General features: G+C 35.2%; 1 protein-coding gene across 1 annotated transcript in view; it reads right to left on the reverse strand.

Moving 5' to 3' along the window:
- The window catches only part of calcr (calcitonin receptor), a 52,632-nt gene extending 32,766 nt beyond the window's left edge, over positions 1 to 19,866 (reverse strand). Inside the window, exons 1-5 of the mRNA XM_041246763.1 lie at positions 19,707 to 19,866; positions 15,130 to 15,240; positions 14,485 to 14,597; positions 12,270 to 12,361; positions 4,813 to 4,939 (exon numbers count right to left, since the gene is read on the reverse strand). Of these exons, the coding sequence (XP_041102697.1) occupies positions 4,813 to 4,939; positions 12,270 to 12,361; positions 14,485 to 14,597; positions 15,130 to 15,240; positions 19,707 to 19,866 (603 nt within the window). The remainder of the gene's footprint in view (positions 1 to 4,812; positions 4,940 to 12,269; positions 12,362 to 14,484; positions 14,598 to 15,129; positions 15,241 to 19,706) is intronic.
- Between the last annotated feature and the right edge of the window lie 620 nt (positions 19,867 to 20,486).

Raw genomic sequence — 20,486 nt, forward strand, 5'->3', positions numbered from 1 at the left:
ATACCTTGTACAAGGTCAGTGGCCACAGCAGTCTTGGCAGTAGACCAAACTGAAATCACCAGAGTTTCAGTTTGCCTGGTAAAGCGCTGCTGTCTATGCTCTTCAACCCTTCCACTGCTTGTTGTCTAACTTCTCCCACACGAACTATGTACCTTAGATCCTCGTCGTACCATCTCCCTCAACTTTTCACTGGCTTCTCGGACACTACTGGTATTGCCTCACCATTAATGTAGAACCTTTTATCTACTAATTTACCTTTAATTATAGAGATGCTCCTTGATTTAGTGGGCTTGAATTGCATTTGTGCCCATTCAATGTTATTGGTTAATTTGCCCAATAACAGATTAGTGCAGGTTACTGTTGTAGTCATTGTTGTCATGTCATCCATGTAAGCTCAAATTGGTGGAAGTCGCATTCCAGAAGCCAAGCGCTGTCCTTCCACTACCCATTTTGATGCCCTTATAATTACTTCCACTGCCATGGTAAAAGCCAGTGGGGAAATTGTACATCCTGCCATTATTCCAACTTCTAGGCATTGCCATGTAGTGCTGAATTCTGAAGATGAAAAACTAAATTGTAAATCTCCAAAGTAGGCTTCAACTAAATTTGTTATTGTCATCGGTACGCTGAAAAAATCAAATGCTGCTCAAAGAAGTTCATGTGGCACTGAACCATATGCATTAGCCAAATCCAAGAATGTCACATGGATCTCCTGCCTCTCCTTTTTTTGCTGATTGAATTTGTTGCCAGATTACGCTGATGTGTTCTAAACGTAAGTCCCTCCCTCCTTCTGACTTTGTTCTGCTTTTCTCCATTGCTTCCTCAACTGCCTCCTTTCTCTAACTAAGCGGTCAATGTCCTGCTGCTGTCTAGACTTTCCAGGAATAGTTTGTACTTTTTCCTTCCTTTTTTCAATTCCAAAACTCTTGCTTCCATATGTGTAGATGATGTCCCCAAATTTATCCAGCTTCTTTTCAACTGTTCCATTTAACCTTTCCAAAGTAAAACAGAGATCTGTGTTTACTGTGTCCCACATAGTTTTCTCACAAGCTCTTGGCCATTTAACTCCAGGCTTGTGCCTGTTGAGGTTCTTTTCTCTCTTACGCTGGTTCATCTGACTGGGTTCGCAAGGATCATTAGGTTCATAACTAGTTGTATCCACGCAAGTCCTTCTCACATCTATGACAGGGGTGCTAATATCCTGTGAACTGTGGTTTGCTTCCTGTTGCTGGATTTCATTCGACTGACTTGACTGACTTTGTAAGAATTACTGATCAATGAGAGGCCCCTGTCCCTTCTCCCTCAAGCATTTCATTCTCCCTTGATGAATCTTCAAACCCCTGACCGTTGTTGCCTTGCTCCAGCCGCAGACACAAACCTGGAGTTCCATGTCTTTGCTAACTGCAGATCTTGAACTAGTCTTCTGTGAAGTGCTCTCCATTCTCATATCCGTTTCCGTTCCTAAGTCGTTAACAGTGTTATCTAACGTTGAGTCATCTTCCGCCCCTGCTCTCGCAGACTAGGGGTATTTTTCTCTTCAATTTCTTAGAAGCCTTGGGTGGGTGTCTCCAGCATCCTGTTTACCTTGGAAAACATAGAGCTGGATACTGCCGACCAGGGTAGCCAACCCTTGCCAGCCCCAATGGGGTCTCTTTCCTCCTGTCAGCTGTCTCTCCATGCTGTCACGAGGTCTTTCCCTTGTTGCCAGCTGCACTATTCACAGCAGTCATTGGATGTATCCAGATCTTCAAGATTTCCATTACATGAGAGTAGATGTTGAACTTCATGCTGATTTGAACTCGGCTCTCGCCAGATAAGCACCAACTAAGATGTAGCTTTGCAGTAAACTAATGTGATCCATCTGCATCTCCATCCATTTGCGTTGTTTTCCATTTGATGATGTAGAGATCCTTCTGTACGGTGTTGATTGCTGAAGTGTAATGCTGGCTCCAGGGATCAGCTCATTTTGCCTCCCCAGCGCATCAGCACACACAACAGCTGCGATGCTGGCTCCGGGGATCAACCCAGTGCGGTCTCCCCAGCACATCAGCATGACAACCGTCTGGATTGAGCTAAGTAGGGTACATGTCTGGGGTCTACAAGTGGACACCTCCCATCCTCGGTGTTTCGTTGACTAGCCCACGACACCTCAAGAGGGCTCGACAGTGATTCTGGCGTCCCAGCATCGCCCCCCTCCATCCCCCACTCAGCTCAGCCATTGTTTATTTACACGTAATTGATGCTGCTTGCAGGTAAGCTTGCATTGCAGCAGCACTAACTGCAGCGGACTGAGGCAAAACAAACTTAATTTAACAGTTACCGTTCCAAGCAGATTATCAGTTTCATTTTACTAAGGGCAGGTAAGGGCCATGGGCAAAAACGAGCAATAAGGAAGGGTGTTGTTGTAGTGAGAGTCAAAAAACCAACCCCCCCCCCCCCACACACACACACACACACAACCTAATTCAAACATTTTATTTTTGTAGTTATACAATTACAGTATCTCCAGGCCATTTTAATAAAACATTCATCTTTTTTTAAAACTACAGTACTAGTTCTTAACACAGCAGCAGGTCTACTAGTGTTGTTTTATCATCTTTTCCCATCTACATGAGACATACATAGTTACTTTTGAGGAGCAGTTTATACTTAAAAGTAAGTAAATAAATAATAAATACACATTTAGTCTCAAATCACCCAAACAACAGTTCCATAAAAACAAAAAAGCATACCATTTATTTATTTATTTATTCTGTACTGGTCACTTGAACCTCACTGTTTGAGCAGTTAAAAAAAAAAAAAAACTTGACTATATACAGGCAAACACTTTTTAAACAAAAAGTAAAAAGAAAAAATATATTCTGCTGTTTTCAAAGTTTAGTGAGCTTTCATTTGTGCAAAATTTGCACGTAAACAAACAAACCTCTTCCATACTTTTTTTATTTTTTACTGTGGTTTATAAAAGTCACTTATTTCTGATTATTATCAAGGTAAGCCATTTGTTTTTACTCATTACAATGTGTCCAATTGTCCTTCAATTAACAGTAAGAAAACATTTACCAAGTCTTGCTGACTTGCTTTCTTATTTTCAGATGCATACATGCAGATTTGTTTCTTTTTGTTAAACATAGGGTCAACTTGTACTTTCTGTTTTGCTTTGGGAGAGGGAGTATTGATGACATTGATATGAACGTTCAGTATTATTATTGAAATATCTGTATTATTGACATGGCCAGAAGTTAAAACAATGTGGCCCATCTTTGATCACAGCACAATGTGCAACAGAAATTCAAATGTCATTTAGAAATGGTACGATTCAGTTCCATCAGCCAATCAGCTTCCAGCTCTAGCAGGCCTCTGCCAGACAGTAGATGCCCACTGGAATGTCACAGCATCGATTGTGAATCAAACTTGAACTCAATCTTTGCAAGTGTCAATTTTTTCATTTTGGCTTGCCGTAATGAAAGCTCAGTTCACATCTATTGGACAGTGAGTTGTCTTTTTGTGTGGAGAATATTGGGTTGTGGCTGAAGCGGTAAGTTGAATAAGTGATGATTAATTAGGTTCCAGTCACAGGTGAATAAAAAGGGTAATTATGGGTGTAAATATTCAAGTTAATTTTGGTGTTGGTGGATGGCCGTGTTGCTGTGTTGTGTTTATGCTCATGAGTTGTCATAAAGATCTTTTGTTTTGGCGCCTTTTTATTTGTTAAATATGTTTTATTTAGTGTTTGTACTTGTAAATAAACATGCACAATAGTGCTTCACTGCAGCTTTATTGTCTCTGAGTCACCTTTCCTGGTAGAAATAGCCTTGCCAGTGTATTTTATTATCCACCAAAACCAGCCAATCAATACTTTGCGCTGAGAAAAGGAACCAGTCCTGTACCTGCAATTGCCAAATCAGCCAATCACAGCCAGTCAGCTCAACTGGAGCTCAGCATCTTTCAACAACAACAAACCAAGATGAGTAAAAATTGTTTGTTTAATACAGTTATTATTATATATATATTTTTAATCTAATTAACATTTTTGGAACTATTCTTCTAAAAGTTTTCTCAGTGGAAGGATACACAACACATCATTATAAGCTCAAGGTAAATGTAGGTTTTAAAGTGTTTTTTTTTTAATAAAAAATGAGAAAAAACATTTCTAACAGCAATAGTGCCCTTTCGTTGAAGGCGCTACAGTGTGGTGGTTGACCATGACTGGAGTTATGTGTCCTGAACCGAAGGCACAAGACTGAAGTTTTTAGATTTCACTAAGGGATGTGAAACAATAACAGAAAGTCAAGTTATTCATCTTTTTGCCAACCCTAAAACAGATTACCTAAATGTCATTGCCAGAGATTAGTTTTCTTGAAGTACTCAGGCAAAATTTAAGGGTAAGCTTGTTTGAACAATGATTAAAGGAAAGAATTGCAAAAGCTGAATTTAAATCTAACGTCTGGGTGATTGATGGAGATTTACTGAAATTGTAGTTGTTTCAGAACCTGTCCAGAAGACATTTATAATAATAATAATAATAATAATAATAATAATAATAATAATAATAATAATAATACTAAAAACCTGCTCAGAAATCATTTGTAATGATGCAACTGACAAACCCTTATAAAAACTTGTTTAAACAAGTGCCACATTCCCCTCAAATGCTTCAAATAAAACTGTAATGTAAGTGAATATGTGCAGTGAACTGGGAAGTCTTAAATCATAAGCAAAGCTACAACACAATACTGTAATGCAAGTGGAATTCAGTTAACTATTAATGTAATTTACTGGCATGCAATAAAATCAAGTTAAAATTATACTTACAGGATTCCTTTCCACTACCTTTGGGTTGCTTACAACTGTAGTGAGGTGTACAATTGTAAAAACAGAGTTTAATACATAAGAACAAAACAAATTCTTGTGGAGAGTTATCCTTTGGCAGCTGAGGCTCCTGGGAAAAAAAAAAATATTTGCAACAGATTAATGTATTAGCAAAGGGCTAATATACAGTAGTAAACTAAATAAAATATTAATTCTTAATCTGAATCACTCTGCTTGGTGACAGTCACAATGCAAGCCTGTATTTGGTTACAATTTTGTTTACAACCTTTTCTATTAACATTTCTAAGTGTTTTTATTTTTAAGATTTTGTCTTATTAACAGGTTTTTACAGTTTTATTTATTTATTTATTTTTTTTACAATAACATTTTAATGACACTATTGGTTAGATATACTAAGATTGGCCAGTCGCAGCGCAAACATACCACAGTTTGAATTTTTATTGTGACACAAAGTGAAATTTTGTTGTATGTACTAAGAGAAAATATGTTAATGAAGACAGCCGCAATATACTAATTTAAATATTTGTTGTGTCTTCTTAGCAAGATCTCTAGCATTATACATTATGAAAGTTGTGTGACATTGATTGTTCAAATAAATAATGGGAGTTGATGTTTGCTGCAGCAGAGGGGCTCGAAGAATAACGTTGATGCATGCAAGGGTGCAAGAATCAAAATAACATTGTTTTTGTTAAATGTAAATGTCATCTGTTCAATGCATTCGGTTCTGTCTTTATTTTAGCTGTTTTAATAATGTTTAATCCCATCCGAATCTATAGTGGGGCTCCCACCTTCTCACCCAAATAAAAAAGGTTTTTCTATGAAAAACCTTTTTTATAATCATACAGGCATAGCCCTACGCTAAACCAAATATGTTTGTCTGACATTACGAGGTGACAGGTTTTAAAAAATAATAATAATCATAATAATAATCGCACACACACATACATTTATAGTGCTGAATGTATTTTGGCAGCCTACACAATTAACACAAAATAGACCATAGTGCCACATTGATAAGTTATGATACTTAGGACAGTCAATTCTTGTTAATACGAATTTCAAGGGACTAGCAACAAATGTTATATCACTAATTCATATTATAAGTAGCCTATAAGCCAAATGTATGCTGTCAAATGATTTAGAGATGTCTCTAAATGAACACAACACATTTTCATATGGTAGAAGTGTTATTGAGGTTTTTTTTTTTTTTTAAAGCTGTGCACACAAGTGAAATACACTCTTCAAGAAATAAATGGAAAAGGGGGCGTGGCACAAAGAAAAAAACACCATTTTGTTTTCTTTTATTATTCTCCTCATAACAGAAAATAGGATCACAACAAAACAAAACAAATACAGACGTGCTCAAATTTGTTGGTACCCTTACAGCTCATTGAAATAATGCTTCATTCCTCCTGAAAAGTGATGGAATTAAAAGCTATTGTATCATGTATATTTGCATGGCTTTGGTATGTCATAGAATAAAGCAAAGAAGCTGTGAAAAGAGATGAATTCTTGCTTATTCTACAAAGATATTCTAAAATGGCCTGGACACATTTGTTGGTACCCCTTAGAAAAGATAATAAATACTTGGATTATAGTGATATTTCAAACTAATTAGTTTCTTTAATTAGTATCACACATGTCTCCAATCTTGTAATCAGTCATTCAGCCTATTTAAATGGAGAAAACTAGTCACTGTGCTGTTTGGTATCATTGTGTGCACCACACTGAACATGGACCAAAGAAAGCAAAGGAGAAAGAAAATAATAGACAAGCATGGTAAAGGTAAATGCTACAAGACCATCTCCAAGCAGCTTGATATTCCTGTGACAACAGTTGCAAATATTATTAAGAAGTTTAAGGTCCATAGAACTGTAGCCAACCTCCCTGGGAGCGGCTGCAAGAGGAAAATCGACCCCAGATTGAACAGAAGGATAGTGTGAATGGTAGAAAAAGTACCAAGGATAACTGCCAAAGAGATACAAGCTGAACTCCAAGGTGACGGTACGTCAGTTTCTGATCGCACCATCCGTCGCTTTTTGAGAGAAAGTGGGCTCCATGGAAGAAGACCCAGGAGGACTCCACTTTTGAGTGCATATTGACAAGCCATAATCCTTCTGGGAGAATGTCCTTTGGACAGATGAGTCAAAACTGGAGCTTCTTGGCAAGTCACATCAGCTCTATGTTCACAGACGAAAAATGAAGCTTTCAAAGAAAAGAACACCATAGCTATAGTGAAACATGGAGGAGGCTCGGTTATGTTTTGGGGCTGCTTTGCTGCGCCTGGCACAGGGTGCCTTGAATATGTGCAGGGCACAATAACATCGCAAGACTATCAAGGCATTCTGGAGTGAAACATACTGCCCAGTGTCAGGAAGCTCTGTCTCAGTCGCAGGTCATGTGTCCTCCAATAGGATAATGACCCAAAACACACAGCTAAAAGCACCCAAGAATGGATAAGAACAAAACATTGGACTATTCTGAAGTGGCCTTCTATGAGTCCTGATCTGAATCCTATCGAACATCTATGGAAAGAGCTAAAATGTACATTCTGGAGAAGGCACCCATCAAACCTGAGACAGCTGGAGCAGTTTGCTCAGGAAAAGTGGGCCAAACTACCTGTTAACAGGTGCAGAAGTCTCATTGAGAGCTACAGCAAACATTTGATTGCAGTGATTGCCTCTAAAGGTTGTGCAAAAAAATATTAGGTTAGCGGTCCCATCATTTTTGTCCATGTCGTTTTCATTTTTTTTAATTATTTACAATATTATGTTGAATAAAAAATCAAAAGCAAAGTCTGATTTCTATTAAATAAGGAATAAACAATGGTGGATGCCAATTACTTTTGTCAGTTTCAAGTTATTTCAGAGAAAATTGTACATTCTTCGTTTTTTGTGGAGGGGTACCAACAAATTTGAGCACGTCTGTATGTAACTTTTACCTTGATAGGTTGGCCAGCGTAAGGAAAGTGTGAAGCATTTTCGAGTGATGTGCATTACCTGCTGTCAATTGAGGAACCCTGATTTAGAGACATCTCTAAATGAATAGGACGTTATTTCGAGATATCTTAAAAAGCTTTAGAGATATCTTTAAATGAACAGGACGTTTTTTAGAGGTATCTTTAAATGATGTAGATATATTTGAAAAGTATTTAGATATAAATGTAAATCATTTTGAGATATCCCTAAATGTATTTTAGTAGTAATCAGCAATTATCACTTTTACAAGTCGGTTTGATTATCGATTCGATATTTGAAAATAATCACGATTACAGTTACAATTATTCTACATTATATTCGATTATTCTAATAACATCATTCTTTGGGGAAAAAAGTCACAAAAAAAAGTTTTTTTTCGAATTAAAAACTACAATGAAACTAATTGTTTTCAACAGCACTTTTAAACTTACAAAACATACAATATGCATTATTAATGCAGTACTACATTAAACTGTAACAATACATTTAAATCATAACACTATCCCATTCTTTTTCAAATCATAAATACATTTACTAGCAGGGCTCTGCCCTGCCACATATCTACATGCACGGCTTAGCACTGCTACAATTATATAAATAATAACTAAAGAGTTAAATGTTTACTAAACGTAGTTTATGAATATGGACCTGTTTAATGTTCTGTCTCTGGTTTGTGAACTGGGGATATCATTCCAATATACAGACACTTTGGTGAATTTTAATCGATAAGACTGGCTTGTACCTTCTACACTACCAAGCACCACTACAAACATAACATCTGAAGAGCATAACATAAAATACTGTGGCTCTGACAACTGTAAATATGCCTATAAATATCACAGAAAGCTGTGATCCCTTTTGAATCAAATCTTTTTTTTTTTATTTTGCTCATTTTGCAATGGATCAGAAAATCATACAATCTAAAAAATCTTGAAGTACATGTACATTATTTTCATTATTTTGGACAGATTAAGAAGGGCAAGTGTAATCCATTACTTTTAACTTTGTGTCCAAGAGTATCAAATGATTTATTGTTCTTAGAAATGTTGTCGGCACATACTGTATGCAGTATTCCATAGACCCTTATAAAAAATCTCTCTCTCTCTCTCTCTCTCTCTCTTTCTTTCTTTCTTTCCTGTAGTCAAGCCAGAACGCTGTTCTGGTACTTTCTTATATAGGCAGAAACTTGACTTCAAAATGAACTTAAGAATCTTTAACCATTTGGATAATATTTTATATTAAGGTGTTGCTTATTACTGTTTTATAACTATATAATAGATGATTAACAGCTATGTTAAAGAGTATTAATAAACCATTATAGATGGTTTATAGCCATGCAATATCCATATACATAATTGCAGTTTTATAAAGGGGACAGTTTCTAGCCACATATTCTACTTTGGGATGTTTAACCATGCAGTAGCCAAAGATTCTTAGCCACCTATTGTACTTCGGGAAATTTAAATGTAATTCCTTATTAACACTCTATAACATAGTTATTAAGTATATATTATATATTTATAAAACTTAATACGCAGCACCTTAATATAAAGTGTTACCCCTATTGGTTATGAATATGCTTACATTGCACCTGACTGGTCTAATTTCATTGCCTGGGCACCAATGAAGCAATCTATTTTCTGTGAGGAAATCTTATTAGTCTTTCCATTGAATAGTCAAACGTTTCCGATTCTTTACATACCAGTTTTGATGGTACTCTCCGAATCAGAGTCTCTTATAACCGACATGTATTTTAAATGTTTGCAGAGTCAAGTCACACACATCCCCCGCACAATTGACTGATTACAGTCAGTCGTCTTTGTGATGCAATGAAGAGAACATTAGGGACTTCAATTACAAACTACAGTACTACTTAAAGAAGGCAAATCATTTTTTTTTTGTAAAAATGCATTCTCCTACTGTGGCCATAAACACGGGTTTAAAACTGCTTTCTATATTAGTTAGTGTAGAGACCCAGGGATTGGAATGAACAACTTCCCTTGCAACTTGCTTTGTATGGCACTTTTTGCCCTGGGGGTAACATTTTTAAATTTGCAGGGAAAAAAATCATATGTTAAGCTATGATTTTTGTGGGGGAGAAATGAGGTGCCATTGGGCTGGATGAGGTGCATGTTTTTCCCGCATCTCGGACTTAGCTGGGGGAGGTTAATCAAGGGTAGCACCCCATTTTGGAAGTAATTAGCCAAAAAGTAGTCACATTGTGTTTTTTAAATCACCAAAAACCACATTTGCTTTTAAGATTTAATATGAATTACAAAAGCATAAATAAGTGATACACATTTTTTTTTAAATAAAAAATACAGGTAAGTAATTTTATAAACTATGTATTTATCTGCTTTGCTTGTTTTTTTTTCCTCACAACTTACAGTAACAGAAGCACTGTTATTTTAAGTGATGAGATCAAATGTGGTATTTCCAGAAAAAAAAAAAAATATTAAGAATGTAGTTTAAAATTAAATTGTCCAGAACTGTCAGCAGATAGTCTTTAAAATGTAATAAAAAAAAACAAAAAAAACAATTCTTATTGTACTGATACAGTTCTTAAATTGGTGATGAATACAAAATAACTGAGCGCTTGTGTGATTTTTAATTTTATTGGATGCAGAGCTCCAGAAAAAAAGATGGGGGCAGTATGTAATATACTATACAGGACATCGTGGCGACTGAAGACAGGGAGGATGTGATATATTGTACAGGACATTGTTGTGATTGAAGACAGGGAGGATGTGATATACTGTACAGGACATCGTGGTGACTGAAGACAGGGAGGATGCGATATACTATATTGGGCACTGTGGTGATTGAAGTTCTGCGCTGGTGATGACCTCATAATTGAAAGGAATAATAAAAAAAAAACATGCATGATAAAAAAAGCCAAAAAATAACCAAACCCCTAAAGACAGCATTTACTTGCTAGATGCTTTCAAAACAAACCAAATTTGGCTGGAAAAACTTTAATCTGGCAGCACTGATCAAGGGGGGAGTAGCCTAAAAGTTGTATGAGATGCATACATAACCTAGTAAATGTTACCTCAAGTTCAATGTACAGATACAACCCGAATTAGTATAATTTGAGAAAAATCAATATTTTAATTGGTGTTCTGGTACTTTAAGATTTAGGACTAGATCACGGCACTCTGTGCTTTACAATGCTTATACTGTATGCTTTATCACTTTGTCATGCTTTGATATGGGAAACTTTTGTAAAAGGAATATAAAAAAGTATATGAAAACATGTAAAAGTAAGCACTGATAGCCATGAAAATAGATGAAAAAGTAAATGGAATGTAGACTTCTATTTGGCACAGTGTTAAAGTTAGTGCTCAGTAAAATAACTATATCTAGAATGACTTGGGTTATTAGTTTATTAGTGTTACACCATTTTCAAAATTACACCTTTTGAGCATCTGGAAACTGGAATCCCCCCCCCCCCCCCCCATTAATCCTCTGAGCTTCTTGCACGGCAGATATTTGTAATCACAGCAGCTAAATCTGGACTCAGTAAAAGCCTTGCCAAACTTTCTAATTAACCTCCAATGTTGGCAAAAAGTGGGAACAATGTAGCACTGAAATAGTACACTTTTACTAGGCACCTGTTAGAATACAACTTTGCTGATATTATAATACAATACAGCTGTGTACCAATTAATAAAAAAATGTACATAAAAAGACATATGACTGCAACATACAGCAGCAGCCATATTAATAGCAGTTTAGTCTAAAATAAATCTTTAAGTTCCATGGTACAAAATGAACAAACACCTGCACCTATCAGATGAAGATTTATCACAGCTTCATAACGAATACATTTCATAAGTCTGACTGAAATTCTATTACTTTGTCCCCTAAGTATATAGCGATACTAAAAGGGATAGTTAATTCAGACTTACATTGTCAATATACTATCTCTGAATGATTTTCTTTGCATAAAAAAGCAAAAACAAAAAAGCAAATAGCTCTTGTCTAATAGGATAAGTCCAAAGATAAGTTTATTTAGGAAAGCCTCACATCCCTTTATGAAGAACTGTAAGAACTGTAATGTGTAACAAATACCACTGATACTGTACTTTGTATCTCGTATCTTGTAAAGTGCTTTGTGATGGTGGACCACTATGAAAGGCGCTACTGTATATACAAATAAAGATTATTATTTATTATTATTATCTCGGTCTACGAGCAAAGTAACCGTGATCCATTATCCTAAAAGCTCTCCCTTGAAAACATCAGTACCAAGATCACCTTTAAACACAAAAAATGTGAATTGTGGATGAACTTGTTAGGTGCCAATATTTACATCATGTATTGCTTAAAGAAAAAAAAAAAGAAAAAAGACAAAACTCCACGGTAAGGTAACTGAAACTATATGCACTCGGAAGCCACAACCTCTGAAAATGTGAATGATAGTGAACACTGGGTAATGATGTTATACAGTGTACTTACTTGAAATAGAAGAATATCCCCAGGGAAATCAATAGAGAAGCTATGGATAAAGCATGACCGACAATGGCCATGTAGTAGAGTATATACGCCATCTGTAAAAAGCAGAGAAAAGCAACAGATGTTTCAAGTGCTATTTTTTTTTTATTCAAAATTTTGGAAGCTAAGGGACTATGCTGTAACGGTAGGGTGGGTCTTCTTATGTTCAGTAAGGTAAAAAATTGACATTGCTGCACAATGGAGCTTTCTGTAATCACACACCTCTCATATTTTTTATTTTAAATGACATTTAAGCTTTACCTTTATATATGTTTTGACAATACCCACAAGATATTTTCCAGTCTTCCTGGTTCGGAATTACTGTATATGACAGCTTTGGGTAACTCTGATCCTCCCTGAAGCTGCATAGCATCCTTGTTCTTTACCAGCCAGCTATGGCATCATAGTTTCTTTTTTTAAAATTTTTGATACTTTTTGTTCTTGTTGACTGTCAGTCAAATGTAACCCAGACAAGATCAAACTGACGATTGTGCTAAATCATATGCTCACTCATCAAACTCATTTAACTTATGACCAGAATTAGTGCAAGGCATGACAGGTTAGCGAATAAGCCCTATGCAACACCTAGACTCTTTCAATAGCTGTATCAAAAGATAATATTCTAGATGGATTTGAGCAACCCAGAAATAAAGTATTACATAACCCAGTGATCCAGAGATAAATCTCAAACAGTTTTTTAAAATATCATTTTGCCTGGTAGAAGACAGAACAATGATCAGCAGTCCTCAGATGATAGCTAAGATTCTAATCTACAATGACCATATGACTATCATAAGAAACGCTGTAACTGAAGTGTTCATATATTGTTATATTGACTACTCAATATTCATCTTGCATCTTCAGTATGACATTCAAACAGCAAAATGTATCATCAATTGCATTCAATACCTCTTTACAGACTGATCTTGAATTCAATGCACAGTTTTTCAAAGTGGCATAGCTATGTAACCCAGTGCCTCCAGGAGAAATTAATCCCTTAATTATCTTATTGTAAATTGTAATGGGTAAGCTATACAATTGCACATTTATAAGTTTGTATTAAAACAACCTAGATAACTCTAAAGTTCATGATAAAGTGTTTGTAGAAACTGTAACTTTTGACCAAAGTATGATTCATTTGTATGTATTACAGTGGTTTTCAAATGCTCAATCATACAACAGTTTCAACAGTTATTTTTCACAACAAAGATGTTTTATTTCAAATTTTAGAAGCAAACTATAAAGGAATCAGAAGCGATATGCCTTCAATTGGCAGAAAGCCTGTAGGGCTAAAGATACAGTGCTCAATAGCGCATAAATATTTTAATTTTGAGATTTCCTTTGTATGTGTCAGTATAAAAGTTTTTTGGGCACAGCAGATGTATATTTTTCTCAAAAGGCACGATCATTTTCTCCCTCAGTACTTATACTAAGATGCCCGCTGGAATGCTGAAGTACTTAACTGTGAATTATATTTTAAAATCAATCCATGCACAAATACTGGCTTTTTTCCCTTAACATTCTAATCTACAACTAATCTGGTAACATAAAAAGCTACTTAAACATACTTTCTGACGCTAGTCTAGAGACCAGGGAAATCATGTCTGTGACAGGACACGGTAATGAAGGCTCAATTCACAGCTACTAGACAGCAAATCAATAGAGAAGACATGATTGGTCCACAATTCTGTCATCGACTGGATCCAAACAACACCTTCCCTCAAAATCAGCCAATCAAACCCCCAACTCTGTTTCAGTTCTTTTCACACCAGCCAATCCACTCCTTGACTGCTTGAATGATGCTCCGCCTCCAACAACAAGTTTCTAGTCCAACTCAATACTACACGGACTATTCAACAATTGTACATGTCCAGATAAATTATAATAAGAAAGAGTAAGACCCCAATAAATATCCAGCTATTGTGCAAGTAATGGCTATTAGTTTAAAAGGGGATTACTGTTCAAACGGTGACTGCATGTTTTTACCTTCCTCAGAAGGGGATTTATCATGTTAGAAAGACAGATCAAAGCCAATTGGTTGGTGCTATGGTTACTAGCCCCTCTGCCTCTTGCTGCACTGTGCAAATACATGTTCATCAATCAAATTAACTTGATGCATAATTGATACAAGCTACATTTAAAAGCCATACTCCAGTAAATCCTCTGTTTGAGACTATACCTTTAATTTGTCCGTAGTATAGGCAATACAGAGAGTATAGTTGGACCATGTTCTGTTACTTTCAGGATGTCGAAACCAACTGCCTGTTTCATCACAGTATTTTGTAGCTTTTTCTTAAAACAAAAATAAATAAAAACACAACATTAGTTTTCTAGAATTATGCAGAATGACTAGGCAAATGACACTAAAATGGCATTAAAATGTTACCTCAATGCTAATCAGAGCTTGATTTAAGGAAAATAATTCCCAAAACCTTTCATTTAGATTTCAATGTATCTTGAATATATTATTCTTATATTGTCTTCTTTATAGTGACACAGTCTCTGTGTTAACAGTAATAGATTATACATGGTTATATTTAGACCAGAAAATCTACATTGTTTTGAATGAAATTATTTTTATTAAAATAGTTGTTTGTATTTTTGATTTGACATCAGAATATGTTAGTATACAGTATATTTTATTAAATTTACCCTTCCAGTTGTATTAAAAAAAAATAAAAAAAGGATGTGTCTATAGAGGGTCATTTAAGACAAAATCATGTGTTTAATCCTTTGTGAAAATGAAACACTGAAAAAAACAAAATCTTTAAATAACATATTTGAGTTGAAGCTTTGTGAATAGGGTCCACTAACAATGCCTTACCAGTAGAGTCAAAGTCTGGAAAGTAGTTAGGACAGTTCTGAGAGGTATATGTGCCAGCTGGAGAGTCATCCCAACACAACCATCCATCCCAGGTTCGATTACAGTAAGGACCTGTTATCAGAAATGATCCATTGTTTATGTCACAGCTCCCATGATAATGAAGACAAACTTGCTAATGTAACTTTGCTAATCTATTGAAGTACCATTGTACCACATCATATTAATATTTAAGTTCTGCTAACAAATTACTGTAGAAAGTTGTACAAAGTTCATTATTGGGTGCTAAAGTCTCTTTAGGTTTACACACTGGCATTTTAAATGTATCTCTAACATTTATGTAAGACTTATATCGCTGAGAATAAGTAATAATTGCCACCTAAAAAATAGAAAGACAATGCAGCCTAAGCACTTTAATTAGAGGGTAGCTATTTCTTTTCAGCAACGGTAGCATTGCTTTATGGTGCATTTAATGAATTAATTGCATGACATGTTTAGTATTTCAATAAACTGATAAACAAACTCAAAACATGTAGAATAATTTTTCTTTACACGGTTTTAATTGTACACGATCAGCACTAAAATTATCGACATATAGGAGCCACAATCTAAATCACTTTGCATTCCACGTACAACATATTGTGATACACAACTGAGGTCACTGCTACGTTTCTTCAGGGTCTGGCCACAGCGTCCCTTGAAAGAACAGGAAGGAAAAGGCTATGATCCATGTTCTTGTGCAAACAGGTGCTTTTTTACACTTTATTGAACATGTAAAGATAGCATTTTGTTCCAAAATTAAAATACAACAAATTAAGAAACACCATGGGGGAGGGGTTGATTTCCAAGAGTTGGTAAATAATAACTCCAGTGTTAATGAACAAATCGGTAGTTAGCATTGAGTTTGGCATTTCCAAGCGGTCGTTTACTTTGTAATTAAATAATCATGCTATTGCGATTTCGGAAATTTTAAAAGCTTATAATGAATATATAATGAAGTGTTACATACATGGTGTACATGTATAATAACTAACAACTGCAAACACAAACGGCACTTGAAACTTATTTATTTATAGCCTACAATTGTACATACTAAAGTACATACAAAAGTAGATTATCAAGATAAGAAAATAAATTCCAACCAAGCCTACATAGATGGCTTACCCCTGCCCCATCCACAAAATAAATAAATAAATGTCAGATTAAAAATACTGTTTTGTTCCCCTCTACCTGCACGTCAGCCAGTGTGACGCAGAGGGCAGACACAGCCTGGGAAACGAGTCAGTGTCTGTTGTCCCTGTACACTACCAGCATGTGACTGCAGCTGAGAATTTGCAGAATAGGAAACAAGCTAGCTATAAGCTCTCTAAGGCAAGTGCCAATCTCTGACAGCTGTTGCATGAGACCCTGCTGATTTTAACCATGCCCACTATTTACCTCCCTCTGTGCATTTAGCAACTGAAACAAAACATCTGATGTCGGCTGCTGTATTTGTTTGTCTGGCATGGGAAGTAGTCCAGCTTGCAGGTGAAATTGGAGGGGATGGGATCCTGTCTTGATTGGATATTATTCCAGGTGGTGCTGGGAGATGGTGAAGGTGCCCGGTCAGGAGATCCCAGCTATGAAGCCCTCTGTCCCTCCTCTGCTGACTTTATTTTTGATTTTTTAATAATAATAATAATAATAATAATAATAATAAATAATAATAATAATAATAATAATAATAATAATAATAATAATAATTTGCTTTTTTTTTTTCTTTTTAACCAAAAAAAAGATTGCACAATGCACATTAAAAGACTTGTATATACTAAGCTGAGGTAAAATATTCCCCCGAATGAGATTAAATGACTAATGGGGTTTAGTTTTTTAAATTTTTTAAAATGTTATTTTTTAAATCCGTGCCGCCTGATTTTTACCCGCACACCATGTAATCGTAAATTAGAATTTTATATGTGAAGTGTTCTAAATAAATGTACATTCTGGATGACAAAATGCACAATTTTAAATGAAGTTTACAAATTATACACAACATAGATATTCCCAATTGGCTGCTGCTCGCTGGTGGGAGAGCCATCTCCCTGTACAATAGTAGTTGTTTCCATAACAGCGAATTATGCTTCCATTAGTTTTTCTTGCTCTCATTAACATGCATTTTGATTAACGAGTTCCCCTTATCTAGTTGTTGAGACAGGAAGTGATTTATGTGACCTGCGACAATTAAGCTTTTTAACATGAAGTTCATTCATTAACAAGCTCATCGACTTTAAATTAACACATTCCACTTGAAAACCACATGCTACTAATGCTCTCCTTACTATACGTGAATTCCATACAAAAACACTGGTGTTTGAACCCCCCCCCCCCCCTTCCCCCCAAGGGGGGGTGGGGGGATGGGGGGTTCCAAGGATTTTAGGACAGCAGCCTTTTTTTCCTCTATCATTTTAATCTCTATCCAGACTTTGCATTCCAGAAGCAATTTTTAAATTATATTTTCACCTATGATGAGCAGAAAAAAACAAGCTTGACAAATCACTCTCTGCAAAAGACCAAATAAGAAGTACTTTTTTTTCTCAAAAACTTTAAACGGGACTATTTGTTTGTGATAAAAATGCTTGGCTTTTCCTGGCATATGTTAACATTTTGATCAAAAACAAACAATTTTCTCGCATCTTCACATTCTTGTAGCGATACACTGCTAGTGATTCTGCAGACAACACTGCAGTGTTTATTGGGGTGTACAGTGGCAAGCTACCTTTCCTACAGGCCCAATCTGGACAATAATGTACAGAAGCCAGAAGTACAATTTATTTAGATGTGACTTTTTTAAGCTTTACCAAAATGCCACTGTTTTGCAAACTGATAACCTGCCTCTGTAACTACCAACCTAGCTAGCAAGACCAGCACCCAACCAAGTGTTTAAGTGGGAGAGATGGCTCCTTTTCCATCTGGCTATAAACATAAGCTACAGTAGCTACTCATGGCATATTGTGACCTGACAGCATTTAACAATACAGAACCAAAAGGCCTGATAATAAAAATAACTAGATCACTAGAACACATAGTATTCAACACAGGTGCAGTGTGCTATTCATAATGTGATTTTATCTGCGTGATAGAGGTTGCTATGCTTATTAAAAATTGCTGCAACATTTGCAAAATGCAAAATTGGTATCTCCACAGACCCTTCCCCAAATATGTTCTTTTGTTTTTAGGATCAATCCCAATTTGTTTATTTTTTAGCATAAGTAAAACTGGACTAAATAGTCCAGGACCATTTTTTAATTTTTTAATTTTATTATTTTTTTTGTCTGGTATTAACTTCAGTATTATATAAAATGACAAGCATTTGTATTTGTTTAACTTATACACACCCAGTACAAAATATGTGTATGGCTGTGTCACTGTGAACTGTTTAGTTTATATTTATTCTATAATGTCTTAAAATACAAAATTACACCTTGATGGGGGTGGCAATGCAGTTGCAACACCACTGGTTTCCTATGTGTAAATGAAAGATCATTTTGAAATTACACATCAAAGAACATTATTTCCCATAATTCAATCCATGTGTTTTGTTTCCTGAGAGTAACAAACCTTATAGTGTTTGTTTCCTGAGGCTCATATCTTTCCAGGTCTAATTTCCAGGGCAATGTACCAGGCTTATCTGAGCATGACTGTTACATAGTTCTACATCATACATATGATATTCATCTGCAGTTTTTAAGCAGTAGAAACTAAAAAACAAAAAATGGAGTATGATACCAAAATCAAAATTGAGTTAGAAAGAGAGGCTCTAAAGGGTTAAACATTGGAACCGTAAAGGATTTTACATTTAAAAAATAAAAGTTTAGTTATTAATAGTATGTTGATGGACTGCTATTAAATATTTTATATGAAAATCAATGAAACTACACAAATGTAGGTATATATTATATGAAAATCTAAATATATACTGAAAATATATATATATATATATATATATATATATATATATATATATATATATATATATATATATATATATATATATTATCAGGCATTTTCATTTAACATTTTGAGATTATTTAAACAGTAAGAAGCCACTTACACTTTAAATATTTAATCTGTTAAACTCATATTAGCAGCCATAATAAAAATAGAAATGAATTGGGGATTATAGATGTAAAGTACAGTATAGGTGTGTTACCTGTGCCTCCTTCAAACTACAAGAAATTGACAGTTTAGTGCAGTGATGATGCAATAGGTGCCACCTACTGAGTGATGGTGGTTGTTCCAATATATCAGAAACTCATTACACCGACTTCTTAGCCTAAAGCTCACAGGGAAGAGGAATCTGAATCACAATGAAAATACAGTTTATGATAACCTATTGGGATTCAAATGATCAAGGTCATTTTAAATGGCAAGATGTGTTTTCTCTTGAAGATAAATCCACACTGTAAATGTTCTTGTGTCTATAGCAGAATTTTTAATTATTGCTTGGCAACCTTGTCTCCTCTTTCTAACCTATTGAACAAGTATGAGCATCTCGTCAGACTAGAAAGCTCTGAAAAGATATACAATAGAAGAATGTTTACCTGTTTTGTTGTATGAAGGATCTCTATACATTTTTTCAAAGCATTTGTACTGAGCATCTATTATCTTTTGCCTTTCTTCAACTTTTTGTGTCCCTACAGGAGTCACTACAGTTCCTATTGTAGGTTCTGCATATGTTTCTGTAGCAAGGCTTGGTAGCATCTTCTGTATAAAAAGAAAATAATGTAAGCAAGGGTATCTCAGACATGACAACAGTTATACAGAATATGCATGCTAAAAAATACACAGTACTGTATATAGTATAATGTGTGATCTGGTTCTGGTTGTTGTTTTTGCTGGAATAATTTGTAAGTATGCAGGGAATAATGATTTAAACTCAAACAACAATAGAGATTCCCACACATGCAGTAGGGGGTTTAGTATTGATCTAAATGCTGATGGATCTCAACTAATACCCTAAAAAGGTGCACGTGCATGGTTTGAGGTTTGATTTTCAAAGCCTCGGTTCTCATGATTAGGCCTTCATATTCATTGTAACACAGAGTGGACCTTATTTTCAAAGTGTTTCTTCCATTCTTTAATTCTTTTGTATTATATTACCTAGTTGCTTAGTTCGAGCTTTGTCATATTAACACGTGTTTTTCTCCATCCTAAAAAACAGGACTATATTAAAATATGAAAATATGTCCCATTGGGTCTGAATTATCCATGTCTTTATACATTGCAAAACTAATAACAAACACTTTATAAAACAACTGAAAATTCTACGTCAAACAATATGCAATTGAAAATGGGTCAGAAATTAACATGTGGTGAGCAGA

Source organism: Polyodon spathula, chromosome 4 (genome assembly GCF_017654505.1).
Source record: "Polyodon spathula isolate WHYD16114869_AA chromosome 4, ASM1765450v1, whole genome shotgun sequence".
NCBI lineage: Eukaryota > Metazoa > Chordata > Actinopteri > Acipenseriformes > Polyodontidae > Polyodon > Polyodon spathula.